At 49.3% G+C, this 15,351-nt stretch overlaps 2 protein-coding genes across 3 annotated transcripts in view; both read left to right on the top strand.

Moving 5' to 3' along the window:
• Window positions 1–2,215, top strand: part of DIXDC1 (DIX domain containing 1) — a 37,615-nt gene extending 35,400 nt beyond the window's left edge. For both annotated transcript variants that reach the window (XM_056322791.1, XM_056322793.1), the window contains one exon: window positions 871–2,215. In XM_056322791.1, the coding sequence (XP_056178766.1) occupies window positions 871–951 (81 nt within the window). In that variant the 3' untranslated portion in view covers window positions 952–2,215. The remainder of the gene's footprint in view (window positions 1–870) is intronic.
• Window positions 2,216–4,926: 2,711 nt separating this feature from the next.
• Window positions 4,927–14,328, top strand: DLAT (dihydrolipoamide S-acetyltransferase). Its single transcript, XM_056322941.1, has 14 exons — window positions 4,927–5,248; window positions 5,816–5,917; window positions 6,223–6,347; window positions 6,462–6,618; window positions 7,748–7,874; window positions 8,248–8,438; window positions 8,955–9,117; window positions 9,349–9,416; window positions 10,186–10,278; window positions 10,373–10,480; window positions 11,037–11,152; window positions 11,428–11,590; window positions 11,752–11,888; window positions 12,697–14,328. Exons 1-14 carry the CDS (start codon window positions 5,003–5,005, stop codon window positions 12,824–12,826), a joined length of 1,926 nt encoding a protein of 641 aa, XP_056178916.1. The 5' UTR covers window positions 4,927–5,002; the 3' UTR covers window positions 12,827–14,328.
• The last annotated feature ends 1,023 nt before the right edge of the window (window positions 14,329–15,351 follow it).

Below are 15,351 nucleotides of genomic sequence, written 5' to 3'. Positions count from 1 at the left end.
CTCTCGGCTGCTTTGGGTTCAGTGTTACCACACAGCCCTGCAGACCGTGGTCACCTCTCTTCCAAACTAATGAAGTCTTTGAACTTGCGCCTGAACAGACTGTCTGTTTTCACAACTGCAGATTCAGCTTCTCTTGTAAAGTGCTAAAATGGGAAGTTTTCCTCCCCAGCTGGAGCAATTACATGAATGTGATCAAAGTTGCCTGGGGATTGCAGAGCCCCTTGGGCAAAGAGCTGGCTGTTGGCAAAGGGCTGCTGTGACCCAGCATTGCTCAGGGGACCCTGGGCAAAGCCCAGGCTACGCTTCTGGCCCTTCAGGTGGCGTTATAAAACCTGTTGCAATGAGACACACTTTAGGCAAATGTGGTTTATTCAAAAAACATTCCGCTTTCTTTTAAAGGTTTTTCAGCGATAACTGTGTTTGTGGCACCTTTTCCTTTGTGTGCTGCATTACAGCCCTGTTTGTGCCGGGGCTGGCGTTGGTGTGGGTTGGATTCATTAAAGGTTATTGGGATAGTTCCTGCTTCACAAATTAAGACAAGTGCAAAGCGTCACCCTCTCTGGGAACAGCCGGCTGCCTTAAGTAGCTGTTCTGCAGAAACAGCTGGAGTGTAGTCAGGATCAGAAAAGGCACGTTTCCTCTCAAAACAGTGCCAATAATCATCTTGACGGTTACTGGTTAAAGGGGCCTGATCTGTGTTTTACCTAAAGATTACTCAGACACGTGAATGATGGATGAGGTGCGTGTTCTCTGGGCTGTGTAGTGAAATCTGAGCAAGGAGCCGTGACTCACTGCCTGCCTCTCCTGCTCCTCACGCTGTAGCAGAGTGGTGTCCAGGCTCCAGACGTGACTGGACTCCCTTTTTTGTAGGTATTCCATGATGATGACATCATTCCTGGTTGGGAGGGGAAAATTGTGGCCTGGGTGGAAGAAGACCATGGGGAGAATTAATCAAGCTTTTAAGTCCTGTCACTATGGAAACCTGTAACTGGCTGCTGAGCTCAAAGAATGACCAAAAAAGCCTGTGTGCTGGAAGGAGTCCAATTCAAGCTGCCAAAACAGAGGGCTTCTCTGCAAACAATGGCTAATGCATGTTGCGTGCGTAGATGCTGGCATCTGACTTTACATGCCCAAACACAGACAGCGTTCCGAGACTGAAATGACAGGTCTGTGGGAAAGAAACACCTTGTTTTGTCCGGCCAGCTAAACCCTGAAGGCCTTAATGATGCGTTGCTCCCTCCCGCTGCATCTCCATTTCTGTGACGCGCTGCAGACTGTGATCTGGGCGTTCCAGGTTGGGTTTCTGGTCCGCGGTATTCGGTACCCCTGCACTGATGGCAAAAACGTGAAGCTTTGCCTTCAGGGGTCAGAAGCCGCTGCTGCTAGATTGTGTGAGCGGAAGGTTTGACCAGCTTTGGGCCTGGACTTGCACGTGCTGCAGGAGCGAGAGTGAACTTTCTGGATGTTCCAGACTGACAGCATAGAAATCTGACGCAGGGAGGGAAGACAGTCTTCTGGAGGCTTTACGCGTGGTCTAAAGCAAAGATCACCAGCTTGGCAAAGCTCCCTTTCTCCTGGACTCAGGCTTCCATTTCCTAGCCCTGCTTTTCCCAGTTGCTCTCCAAAGCTGTACTCACTTCCGAGGCCCTCTGTGCTTGCTTTGTTGCCATGGGGACTGCGGGATCTTGGTGCTTGCTTGTTTGCTGAAGGACTTCATTTGCGAGGGAGCTAGAATCAGCTGCTTCCCTGAGGTATTTCCAACCCCTCTCCTCGTTGAGCCTCTTTCCCCACACTCCTGCTCTCTCTCAGCAAGGCAGACAGTTTGTCACCTCCCATGCACAGGCATCGCTGTGTGCTGCTGTCCGCTCGTTGCCCAGGCCACCGAACGCTTATCCACACCGGTAGGATAAACCCCATCAGTTCCACGGTGTGCCTGAAGGATCAGGAAACAAACGACTGCTTGGGAAAGAACAAGCCCTAAAATCCATGGGGGTGTGTTTCTCTTCTTGGTTTGGTTTTTTTTGTTTGTTTGTTTGTTTGCTTGCTTCTGCATTGCCTGTCTCGGCCCTTCTGCTGCCAGTCGGCTGTACTTCCAGAGCGCGGGCTGTGGTGTGCAGCAGGCACCGTTGACCTAGAAGGTCAAATGGCAAGTCAAGGCTCTGCTCGTTCTTGGTACCTGTGGCCCTTCCGTGGGCTACCTGTGGCCCTTCCGTGGGCTACCTGTGGCCCTTCCGTGGGCTACCTGTGTGTCTGTGCTGTGCATGAGGCTGGGAGAGGGTGAACGTGGTTTTACTGTTTTATATTGACATGTCCTTTTGTAAACATGTTCCTGTTCTTGGAATTATTTTGTACCAGTTTACATTTGTCTGAGGACTGTGGATATTTTTATACTAGTGCAAGTGCTTTCTGGATATTTCTGCACGCATTATACTGTGTTTCACTCATTTTCTAGTGGATGCTGACATGTTTTGTATCGTCTCCTGTTAACACAACACTGGGCTGATAACTTTTACTATGGAAATCCAACTAGTTCCTACCAGGTTTTATGTTTTTGCCAGCTTTAATAGGCAGCAACAATACTATTTATTTTCTCCCTGCTTCACTGTCCAGGAAGTAGGTCAAGGCTTTTCTGTGGCTCTGTGCCACATTGGCACGACACAACACGCCTCCCGTTCTGGACAATTTATGGTGACTTTGTCCCTGCAGGCAGCAGTAGGGAAGTTCATCAATGAACAAGGTCATCAGTGGGCTGCAGAGGGGGGAGTACACTGCTTTTGGAAAAGAAACTCTTCCTCCCTGGAAAGTTTCTCTGCATGATCTCTAGTGGGTTGGTAAAGAGAGCATGGGGTTGTTACACAAAAGCAATTCATATTTGAATTGCTCATTTTTCTCAAGTGTTTCTTTCTTTGGGTTTTACTCATCAGCTTTATTCCAGCAAGAGCCATGCACCCAGGCTAGAATTCTATGGAGAAAATGAAGACAGTTTTCATGGTCTGTGGTTGCCAGTTCCACGTCCCTCTCAAAGACGAGCAGTTTGGGTTTGGAGTGCTGAAGGCCCAGGAGGCTGTTCGTGTGATCAGAGCTTCTCACGGATGAGCCTTCAGTCCAGCCTTGCCCGTAGCCATCCAGTGTTCTCACGAAGAAATCAGTTGTTAGCTGATAGAGGAGAGGGCCCGTTGTCCTTAGATCAGTTCAGGTCACTAACGATGGTCACATGTAATAGCTTACTGCCACCAGAGCACCAGGGACAGCCCTGTAAGGAAACACACGCTCTCCAGAGTGGCAACGGGCGGTACTCCAGAAGGAGTAGGACTGGACAGGCGGCTTGCTCCCCAGGGCTGGCGGGCACGGACCTTTCACCCGTGCTAACGTCGCGTGTAAGCTAGGACAAAACATGTCCCCCGAGACAGAGCTGATGGCAGCGCTCCGTTCTTGGGTTCCTCTGGGCTGCTCCCCTCTGTGACAGGGACGCTGGAATCGCTGTCACCGAAGCTGAAGCGCTGCTGCTCAGGTAAGCTGTGTCCATGCTCGCTTTGGGTTCAGCTTTATTTCTCTGTCAACGCTGCAGCCGCCTTCAGACTTCTTACCTTTGTGTGATGGACAGAAAGGGGCCGGCAGGAGGTAAGGAATATTGGGCACGGGGATAAGAGGTATCAGGTGGGAAAACCATTGGCCAGATGTTTCTCTCTGATAAGAGAAGTGTCAAGAAAACAAATGAGAAGAAAGGTGACCAGCCCCCAGAAGCTGAAAAGCCCAAGATAAAAGTGAAGAAGGAATATGTGTACGAGTTCAGGGACAAGTTATCTGGACTGTATGAAAAGTTTATTTGTGCAAAGGTTGTGATGATTTTTAAATACATAAGGTATGAAATGTTAAGAAGGAAAAGAAAAAAAAAAGAAAAAAGGGCGGGAATTGTAGAAGAATTAATAAAGGAATGAAGAGAGGTTAACTAACATTGATAATGTACAGCTGTGGGCTGGCTTCAGGGGTGGTGGGTTGGCTGATGTGGCTAATGTGCAGTTGGCTCGTTTTGAGAGTGCTGCGACAGAGAAGTGGCTTTTAAACCAGTTTGGCACAGCTGTAACGCCGAATTCAGTGGATTTATTGTGGAGACGTGCTCTTCGTATCATACCCGGGACTTGTGTTTTTTCACGGTTTTGAACCTGTTTATTTCCGTCCAACCTTCCCATTCCTATACCTGTAACTTGCTCATGTAACAACGTACATGCTATATGTAAAAATTATATTTTCATAGAAACTCTGACGTTTGCGTTCATCATTTAGAAAGGACGGGTATTCTACACCCTCTGGGGAAGCGAAGCTTTACCTGTACGCCTCAAGCAGGCAAACCAGGCTGGGCAAGCCAAGCGGTTCTCAATAAAAGGGGGTTTGGAAAGCGAGGAGGCGCAGACAGGGACGCGGCACATCAATCACTCAAGTGCTTACGGCTGGCCTGGCACTGGGCTTGGAAAAGGTTTTCTCCAAGTTTTCTCCATCGCTTTTTCGTAACGTTTCAGGAAAGTGTGTGTTTCCTGAGCCTCCAGCGGGCTGGCCCACGCGCCCTGAAGGGCCGGCTGCGGGAACGAGCAACATTTACGGTTAAAATTGGCCCGAATGACACAAAACCGACCCACCGGCTGCTCCAGCTGCGGGTCCGGCAGGGCCCCGCCATAGCTCGGCGCTAAACCCGCAGCGGGAGCTGAGGGCCGGGGGCTGGGGGGGGGGCGGCCCACCTCCCGGTACCGCGGGGTGCAGCCTGCGCGGTCAGCGACACGCGTGTGCCCTCCCCGGGACCGGCCCGCCAGCGGCAGCCCCTGCGGAACCTCCCGGGCCCGGCCGCCACCCCCAGCCTACCGCCCCCGCCAGGCCGCCCCGCCGGCAGCGCGCTTTACGGCAGCGCGGCGCGCTTTGCGGCAGCGTCGTGCGGGCGGTGCGGCGCCGTGCCCGGACGGAGGAGGTCACCGAGCGGCGGCGGCGGCGGGGCCGCGGCTCCGGCTCCAGCATGTGGCGGGTGTTGGCGCGACGCGTGGCCCGGGGCGCGGTGGGAGCGCCCGGCCTGGCGCGGGGCTGCCGGGCGCTCGGGACCGCCGGGGCCGGGCGCGGCGCGGCGGGGGGGGCCGGGGCCCTGCCGCTGGGCCGCGGCCTGGCGTGGGGCGGCCCCGCGCACCGGCCCGGCGGGGTCCTGCAGCCTCCGGCCTGGCCCCGCCTCGTCCCCTGCCGCCGCTGCAGCCTCCCAGCGCACCAGAAGGTGAGAGCCCCCACCCGCGCCCCGTGCGAGGCGGCCGGGCTGTCCCTGGTACCCCGGTGCCCCCCTACTCCCGGTGCCCCCCTACTCCCGGGTCCCTGCGCCCCCAGTGCTCCCGGACCCCCCCTTCTCCCGGGTCCCCGCGCCCCTGGTGCCCCCGCCCCTGGTGCCCCCCTACTCCCGGTGCTCCCGCCGCCCTGGTGCCCCTGCCCCCTCCCCCCCCGCTTTCTCCCTTCGGGCCTTGCCCTCCCCCCCCGCCGGGCAGCTCAGCTCCCCGCTCCGGGAACCACAGTTCTTCACCCACCCACCCCCGCCCGGCTCTCCCTGTCCTCAGGCTCCTGCCACCCCCCTGCGCCAGGCCCCTGTGCCAGCCCCTCCATCTCAGCCTTGTCCCCTGCCCCCCCGCCCCCCGCCCCCGCAGTTCCTCCCGTCCCCGGGCAGCTCCTGGTTTCCCTTGGGAGCAGCCCTGCCCTGCGGCGGGGCCACAGCTGGGCTCTCTTTCGTGCCCCCCGTCCCTCTGCCCCGCGGTCGGGGCGCTCCGGTCTGTACCACCGCTGTCCCTCCTGGCAGGTGGCCTTGCCCGCCCTGTCCCCCACGATGCAGATGGGCACCATCGCGCGCTGGGAGAAGAAGGAAGGTGACAAGATCGGCGAAGGGGAGCTCATCGCAGAGGTACCCCGCGGCGCGCTGCGCTTCTGCTGAGCCGCGTGTGTGTCCCAGGCTCCGTCCCTGGTGCCCTCACTTGAACGTGGATCTTGGCTTCGGGATAACAGATCCCACCAGTCGGTGCTGGGAGCGGGTGGCTACAGTCACAGCCTCAAAGCTGGCTGCTGCCTTCCCTCCTCCTGAGCAGGAGCTGCGCTTGGCCTGTCCGAGCGTGCTTTCCTGGAGCTGGTGCCACGGGGTGGTTTTTTGGGAAGGCTCCGACCTAACTCTTCTTTGCCGTTGCCATAACCAAGCCCCGTTCTCTCTCAAAGGTGGAGACAGACAAAGCAACAGTCGGCTTTGAGAGCGTGGAGGAATGCTACTTGGCCAAGATCCTGGTGCCAGAAGGAACAAGAGATGTTCCTATTGGGGCCATAATATGTATCACAGTCGAAAAGTATGTATATTGCTAACCCTTGTGTTGAATCGTCTCTCTTGAGGCCCCTTGGGTGCCTTGTGTGAAAAGCGTAGAGACAAACATCTGGTTTTGCGGTTCTCTGTTTTCTTCTAGGCCTGAACATGTCGATGCCTTTAAAAATTATACTCTGGATTCTGCAGCATCTGCCCCCCCTGCAGCCTCAGTGCCTCCCCCTCCAGCTGCAGCTCCCTCGCCACCAGCTCAGCCTTCTCCTCAGGCTCCGGGCAGCTCTTACCCTCCCCATATGCAGGTAGGGGAGCACTGCTGATGATCTGAGGCTTCTTGCGCGCTTTTTCTGTCTCTGGCCTTGCTGGCTCCGGTGTGTTTTGTCACAGGTGCTGTCTGGAGCAGGAAGTTGTTAGCTATAATTGCAGGAGCGTGTGCCACTTGAACTGTTGCATGCTTAAAGCAGGTCTTTGGGGAGCTCCCAGAATGTTTTTTGCAAAATACTGTTTTAGTATTCCAGCTGCTAGCAGAGGAGAGGCTTGTCTCTCCAGGATTGCTATGTAGTCTAGAAAAACGCACTACACTTGCATTATTTGGACAGTTCTGGTGTAAAAAGACCTTGTGCTAAGTGTGAATAAGCTCTGATGGCCCTGCACACATCTCGGAGCAGAATTGGAGTCCGTGATACCCTAATGAATACACCAGGTGTGGTTGTGGGTGACTTGATTTGTCTTTGTGAATGATCTTTATCTTGCTTAAATACTGAAGTGTACGTCCACTGTTGTATTTGAGCACTTTGTAGCAGGGTATTTGTGTGACATTCCTTTGAAAAAGGAAATTTGAAGTACTAAACCTCATTCCACAGACGATGCATGTGGGAACTGATTTGTCTGAGATGTTATGCAAAATCTGTAATTGAACAAAGAATTAACTAAATGCTTCTTAATCAGGCTTGTGATTTAGATACTAAACTTGCTTATTCCTACCGCTTGCCTTCCCTGTCCAGTTGTGCTCTGAAGCTCAGACGTGCTGTATCTGTTGCAGGGCTATATGCACGTGAAACCTACAGCATCTTTGCTTGTCGGGAGACGAGTCCGTATAGCTTTTAAAGGGGCCAGACCTGTTTGTTACAAAGTGACTTGCTTCAGTCTTCCTTTTAGCCTTCCAGAGAGCAGCTGCAAGACGCTCCCAGTGTGATAATTATTTTGATACATAGATTTCTTGCTCTTTGCTTTTGCTTGCTTTCTTGCTTAGGCCTTGATAAAAGCATCCAAACTAGCAATATGGGGCAGCACTGTGCTTTGCTGTAACAGAGCCGGATCTAGGGGTGCACTAAAGGCTGGCTGCTCCTTTAGGTTGGCGTCATTTAGTCAGGAGTTAAAATCCTTTTGGATTACCAGAATCTGATTCTCTTGTATCCTCTGGCTCCACAGGTCACTCTCCCTGCCCTGTCACCTACCATGACAATGGGCACAGTGCAGAGATGGGAGAAGAAGGTTGGGGAGAAACTGAACGAGGGAGACTTACTGGCAGAAATTGAGACAGATAAAGCCACAATAGGTGAGTCAGCTCCAAAGGCAAGAAGTGATGATGTGCCCTTAAAAGGGGGGAATCCAGAGTAGCCCCTGTGCCAGCTGTTCTAGCTGCTGCGGACGCGAAGCTGCAGGGCTTTTGTTTTGACTTGTTTTGTTAACTTCTCATTCCACTGGAGGGCTAAACATTGGAGCTCCTAAAACGTTCTTATTTCATCACCAGTTCTTCTTAGTGATGTACGGTGCATGGAGATGCTTCCCTACTAGTTCCACCGAAGAGGATCCTCTTGTCTCCTAAATACAGGACAGGGCTTTAGCTACCAAAGTCTTTAGGAGCAGCATGTAGAGCAACTCTTTGGCTGCATCAGGCACCAAACCAGTTTTGTTCCTTTTCCTTACAGGCTTTGAAGTGCAGGAGGAAGGCTACTTGGCAAAAATTTTGGTGCCTGAAGGAACAAGAGACGTGCCATTAGGAACAGCTCTCTGCATCATTGTGGAGAAAGAGTCCGATATTCCAGCCTTTGCTGACTACCAAGCCACTGCAGTAACTGACATGAAGGCACCGGCTGCTCCTCCTCCTCCTCCTCCACTAGTAAGGGCTGTTCTTAGAGTGGGAGAGGAGTTTTGGGGACCGTTAAGAGGTCTGATCTGAGCTGCTCTGCTGGTTTGACAGTGTGCAGCTCTGGCTCCAACAGTAACGTGTGTGATTCTGTGAATGCCAGGCTAACGCGTGTTGGCGATAGGGCACGTAAGAAGTGATCGCTAGTTTGCCCTCCAAAAACTGGAGCAGGTAGTCATTCATTGCGATCTCTTCTCCAGCCCGTTGCTTGTGCCAGTTCTAATGACTCATCCTCAAAAATTGGGAGCAAAAGTTACTTGTTTCACCTTTTTTGGTGTATAGTTCAGCAATTTAGTTGGCCTTCTTCCCGGCAAGTTTCTGATTTAATTTCTGGCACTGGGAAACTTCTCTGAATCTGAAAATTCTTTCAGATTAGTGACTATTTTTGCTATTGTCTCGACTGGTGATTAGATGACCTGTTCTCTTATTATACCTTCAAAGCTTTTGCTGAATGATCCTGAAGCTAATGGCTGTGATTATTCTGTTAAGGTGGTGGCAACTCCTGCTGCTGCTCCTCCTCCCCAGCCTGCCGTTCCTTCCCCTCCAGCAGCCCCCACAGCTGGGCCACCTCCCCGGAAAGGAAGGATCCTGGTTAGTCCCCTGGCAAAGAAAATGGCAGCAGAAAAAGGAATCGACCTTGCCCAAGTGAAAGGTAGGCTGCCCATCCGCTTCCTTGCTCTCGCTACCGCGTGTCTGTCCCTCCAGGTACATACGTGCCTCTTCTTCCCTTCCCTCCCTGTCAGGAACATTCTGACTGCGCAGCTGTCCTCACCAGAGGCTGTGTTCAGTGACACCTCTGCGCTGAATAAAACTGGTAGCTTTAGAAGCAACACCCTGTTGCAAATAATTGAAATCCTCTTGCGTTTTTCTTTGACCCTTTCAGGTACTGGACCAGATGGCAGAATCACAAAGAAAGACGTGGAGTCATTTGTGCCACCAAAGGTTGCTCCAGTGAGTAGGGCTGAGATCTGTAAGAATGGATATTTTATGATAGCGGTGGAAATGCTCTGTAGAAGCGCAGTTACCGTGTGGAACCGTTACTGCTGGACTGGAAGGGTCATGATGCCGTGTGGGCTGTGATGACTGTTAAGTTGTAAAGCTTAACCTGTCACAGACACTGATGAAGTTTCCTTTCTTTTTCCTTTGGTGTGTCACCAAGGAAAAAAAAAATTACGCACTCCCAACCCTTCATTTGGTTGCTACGTTGTTATGGACGGAGGTAAGGCCAGTCCCAGCTGATGTAACGGGGCTGGAAAGAGGCGATTAGAGCCAAAGGCAGAGACCAACCAGCAGCCTGTGTCATTGTTGCCACAAATCTGTTCATATACCATTGCTCGCCTGTTACCTGAGGTGATGGAAGTGTTGCTTTGTGTACTGCTGGAAGGAACGCGGCTGAGTTCGGCTGGGGAGCGCCCTGCTGCATACATACCTCTCTGCTGTACAGAAACCAGCCGCCCAGCAGGGTTTACTGTGCTGGGAGCTTCACAGCAACGTATATCAGTGTTGCATTTCCAAGCCACCCAAGTACTACGTTGAATAATCAAATATAGGGCTTACAAAGAACCCAGTGGGTGCTGGAGAGGTGAGGCTAGAGAGCAGAAATATCTGCTGCTCTTAAGCCAGAGGCCATGTAGCCTCAGGGCTTTGCCCCACGTACTGATTTACTCTGTACAGTTGATATTTGGGTAGTGCTGTGAGTTATGTCCTCCTCTGATTGCAGGCTCCACCCCTAGAGGCAGTTCCTGCAGCTGCTGCAGTTGCAGCAGCGCCAGTGGGGACCTTCACAGATATCCCCATCAGCAACATTCGGAGGGTAAGAAGATTTTTATTCCTTGCCAAGGTAACTATTGGCAGTCACAAATTTTCCAGACGGATTTCTTTTGATCGCTTCTGTTGTATACCCGCAGGTCATTGCTCAGCGGTTGATGCAGTCTAAACAAACGATACCTCACTACTACCTTTCTGTCGATATAAACATGGGAGAAGTACTGGTGCTAAGGAAAGAACTCAATCAGGTGAAGCATCTAGGCATGGTGAGAGTGTAGAGGGGGGGAAAGCCACAGCCTCTCGCAGGTTTGCCCACCCTGCTTTTGGCAATATGGCATTTTGGCTTGGGGGGTAAGATAAAAAAAAAAGTCTTTTCAGTGCCTTTTCCACCTGTGTGGGTCAGCTCTGGACTGCCTTGTGCCAGAATGAGACCTTTTACCCAGGTGCTGTGCAGGGGTTTCGGACTTCCCTAAGGGGGCCGCTTTGTGCTCTGCTTGGTGGTGTTCAGTTCTTCCAGTTGGAATATAAGGCAAAAGGGTAAAAGGGGTAGAAAATTTAAGCAAAATAATAATTCTAAGTCAAGTTTGGGGAAAACCAGACATTAAAAACCATTGTATCTTCTCTAAATTATGAAGATGTCTTCACCTCCTAAATTATCTTGGCACTTCAAATGCTAACGCTTACAAGTAGTGTGATTGCTTTCTAACATTTTCTCTAAACCAGGCTGCGTGGCGGTGACTAACCGAGTTAATTGAGGTGATTTATAACAGAGAAACTGATGTCTCTAAATCTCGTTCTCTGCAGGAGGTCGCAGATAACATCAAGCTTTCTGTCAATGACTTCATAATTAAAGCTGCTGCTCTGGCATGCTTGAAGGTGCCTGAGGCAAATTCTTCATGGATGGACACAGTTATTAGGCAGTAAGTTTATGGTACGGTCGAAGCCAGAAACTTTCTTTGTTCACTAGAGAGTTTATGACAAAATAGCAGACCTTCTGCTGAGATTTTGAGGGAGGGGAACAGGTATAACGCAAAGGTTGAGGGGCTTCAGTGAAAGTGAAAGAACTTTGAGTCTGAGGCTAGTTTGCAAGGTGAAATAACTTGCAAAATTGATTTAGAGTTGTCTGAACAGTTCTGAATTTTTTTTATCCGTGTTATCTTGCTAGAGCGACTGGCATTTCCTTTGTGTCTTGCAGAAATCACGTAGTGGACGTTAGCGTCGCAGTTAGTACTCCTGCGGGGCTCATAACCCCTATTGTGTTTAACGCACACATAAAGGGCCTGGCCTCCATTAGTAAGGATGTGGTTTCTCTGGCAACTAAAGCCCGAGAAGGTAAACTTCAGCCTCACGAATTCCAGGTGAGCATCTGGGATTGCTGTAAACATCGCAGCCGTGAGTTCTGTTCAGAAGCCCTGTGCAGAACGAGCAGAGCCTGTTTTGTGATGGTTTAGTCACGTTCCTTAATATTCCACACAAACCAGCTTTTGTGAACTTGACTGTGAATGTGTTTTTCTCGTAGGGCGGCACTTTCACAATTTCCAATTTAGGAATGTATGGGATTAAGAATTTCTCTGCCATCATCAATCCACCTCAAGCCTGCATCCTTGCAGTCGGTTCTTCAGAGAAAAGGCTAGTGCCAGCTGATAACGAGAAAGGGTAAGTATTCAGCTGATTCTGCGTATTCTAAGCTTCTGAAATCAGGCTTTGAAATAATGGCTGGTTTTCTAACACTTCCATTAGATTATCCTTAAAAAAAACCCCAATATTGTCAATATACTGCTTCCAGTACCTTCGGAAGAAGTACAGTGAGATCTCGTATAAAAAAGTCACACAGGCGTTAAAGAGAACGCGGTGACTGGTGAATGATCTGCCGTACGTTTATTCTTGCAATTTCTTTGCAAGTTAAGGAAAGGCCGTTTCTTTCTTTGAGGGGTGGAGTTAAGCTGTGGGAAAGAGTCCGGGATCCAGAGAGTTTAGGCACCATGTTCCTCTTGAACAGCTTGCTTAAATTTGCATTTAAGGAAAACGTAAGGGATGGATTATAATTCACCTGTCCTGTGTGTAATTATCACCTTGCTTGGAGTGCAGTAGACCCAGGAGAACATTTAGGATTATTGAAACTCGTTAACAGTCCTTGGTATCAGTCACTGACGCGTGGGAGACGCGGTTACTGGGTAAAGGGTCTCTTTTTCTTTGATCATGTGGAGCTGTTCGTGACACAAAGAAAGATGAGCTTCCTGGCATAAAGGGAACATGCAAATGTGTTTCTTAATTTTAGGAAAGGAATGAATTACGATCTGCTCTCCACTGTAATCTTTTTTAGAAGTCCACAGGGAGAAACATCTGTTCCCAGGCACCAACTGCTGTTGCTGGTTCGCTGACAAAAGCTTTTTTGCTTTGTTAGTGGCGCTGACTTGCGGAGGATTGTGTTAACCTCTAATTTATTTATTTTTCTTTCTTTCAGCTTTGATGTGGCCAGCGTGATGTCCGTTACACTCAGCTGTGACCATCGTGTTGTAGATGGAGCAGTTGGAGCACAGTGGCTTGCCGAATTCAAGAGTTTCCTTGAAAAGCCAGTAACCATGCTGCTATAATTTAACTGTGCAAGCAAAATTTTCCTGGGTCACACTGTTTCATTTTAAACAAGCTATTTAGACTTTAGTGTTCAGACTTATTAAAAGAGTTCCTTTTTTATTTTAAATATGTATTATATTATCTGGTAATGTTATTACCAGTCTGTACAGAAAAAGTTTGCAAAAGTGCTTTTCAGAGCAATATTCTAGCTACACTGTATTTTTATACAGTTAGTTAACTTGCAAACTCTTCTAAAACAGAGTTAAGGATCCTGGATTTAAAAATGATCCAGGCAAGTGTGCACACAGCCATCTGCTTCTGAACTAGGGAGCAGGGGCGTGCATACCATGCCATTGCACGACCTCAGTGTTCTCAGAAATTGGAATTACAAACATCTCTTCACAGGAATTCAGATGAGATGGTAACTGAAACGTACAAGTTAGTCGGTGGGGAATTCCCTGATCCTTTTCTCCTGCTGGGGTGGGCGAGTGTGACACATGCACTAAGGGACTGAAGCGCCTGGGAATAGTTCCTCAAAGGCCAATGCTAGCATTCCAAATCTCTCGTGGAATTTGGCACCGGTCTGGACCTTCTCAGCTATGTGATCCTTTTTGTGCACTTTAAAGTAAGGTGAAAGCGCACTGATATCTGTGGGGTCATGGCTCTCAGATGCCACAGGGAACGTGCCGTCTTCTCACGGACTTTCACTTACGTGTGCTTTTTGTATGGAAACTCCTTAATTGCTATGCCTCTTGCTAAGTTAATATCAGACTATGACGCCATGGAAGTAACTGTTTTGCAGACTGTTCAAGAAAACCTGTATGTTGGAACCCAATATAGGCAAATCAGACACACTACTAATCCCATCAGTGGGCATCATGTGATGACTCGAATGTTTGGAATATTTTTTTTTTTTTCAGGCATTCTAACATTGGAAGCTCTGAGTTAGTCATGGGTACTGTGGTTCTCCCCTAAATTGTCTATGTTGTCCTGGCCTCAGTAAGCTGCAGAATGTGCTGCCCATGTATATATTGTATGTAAAATGCTTCAATAGTTTGTTGGACTTGTGTCCAGTTAACCCCAGTCATTGTATCCTGAAAGGGGTGCAGTGCTCAATGTTCTGAAATTCCACTTTCCACATGGAAATGTTAATGTAAAAAGGACGACTGTGTAGTAATTACAAAGTGACCAGGAGAATTAAATAGGGGGGGGAGAAAGTTTTAAAAAGGAAAGAAAAAGTTAAAGCTGATCTGTTATTCTGTACATTGCATTAAGTACTGTCTCCTGTAAAGTTCTACAAAGCTCACTAAAGATAGTGAAAGAAAATACTGTGGAAATTAAATATTTTTGTGGGAACTATTTAATGTCTGGTTGCTGTGATACCTGGTTTTCATGCGTGGCTTAAGCAAAAAAAAGTGCGTTAAGGTTTTGGTTTTTCTTTAATGATCTAAAATACCTGGGTTCCAGACTTGCTCTGGTGAACCTACGTTCTATTAAATGTTTGGAATTGACAACTACTAAACCACGTTCCAGTGCTTTTCTGTTCAGTTGTGTGGCTTATTGTACTGCTGTAGCAGTAATTGGAGCTCTCCAGCCTTTCAGTCTAATAGTGGAACTCACCTTATTAACCTTAAAGTGTCATCTCAAATGTCCCAAAATAATACACGCTTTATTTATGTCATGCAGCAGTGAACTTCAGTCTTCCTGCCTTCCTTGCTACAGTGTTCACCGGAACCTCAAATTCTGGCTACAGAGACCTTTCACTTTCTTCCTGCAGTAAGACCACTCGCTCGTTTATCCTATGGAAACACTCTCAGAATGACCGTTAGATTCCAGAAGACTTGCAGCTCAAAAAATGTGCGTGTGCTTGGAGCGCTGGTGGTGACTTTGGTACTGCTTTTGAACTTGCAACTGCCGCCACTGAACAGGATTTCAGTGCAGCCTTCTAAGTTTCTTAGAAACAAAGAAGGGGGGAACTAGCAGTTCCTGTTCTTTCCTAAGCCTGTATTTTAAAGCAGCAGCTCAAACCCAATTTGTTCATTTCCATTTCCGATCCAATGAGTATCGGTAGAGAAACACTGTTGTAGTGCAAATGTGTCACAGAAGCTGACAATAACGTACTACCAAATCAATCATAAACTTAAGAGCACTTAAAGTTTTATTTGTCCCTTTCCCAGTTAATTCTAGTAATGCTTAGTAATTCCTTGAAGCTGTTTTGTGCTGCACTGTATTACTTTGTCTGTTATTAGTAAGCTAATGGAGGCACGGGCTCCTAGTTAAGTGCTCCAGGACTGGGTTTGGTCGCTAGTTTCACACTAAGTGTTCCCGAGCTTTTGTTTCGAGCAGTGCAGAATAGGTCTGTTGTTTTATGGTCTCGTTCAGCGATTACTAAACCGGTAAGAAGTGAGGACAAGCATACTCAGTGACTGAAAAGACTACAGAGCCTGTTCCAATGAAGATCAGCAAGGATTGTCCTAAAGAGAAGAGTGACAGCTTGCACAGCAACTTGCAGAACTGGGTGTGACACACCTCTACTAGTTGTTCC

This window comes from Falco biarmicus, chromosome 20, assembly GCF_023638135.1.
Source record: "Falco biarmicus isolate bFalBia1 chromosome 20, bFalBia1.pri, whole genome shotgun sequence".
Lineage (NCBI taxonomy): Eukaryota > Metazoa > Chordata > Aves > Falconiformes > Falconidae > Falco > Falco biarmicus.
This window is presented reverse-complemented; position numbering and strand designations above follow the sequence as displayed.

Excerpts from the sequence above, each read along its gene's own strand:
- DLAT (XM_056322941.1), top strand. The coding sequence starts at position 5,003 with ATGTGGCGGGTGTTGGCGCGACGCGTGGCCCGGGGCGCGGTGGGAGCG. Across the intron at positions 5,249-5,815 it reads GCCTCCCAGCGCACCAGAAG|GTGGCCTTGCCCGCCCTGTC; the intron begins GTGAGAGCCCCC and ends CCCTCCTGGCAG. Across the intron at positions 11,153-11,427 it reads ATGGACACAGTTATTAGGCA|AAATCACGTAGTGGACGTTA; the intron begins GTAAGTTTATGG and ends TGTGTCTTGCAG.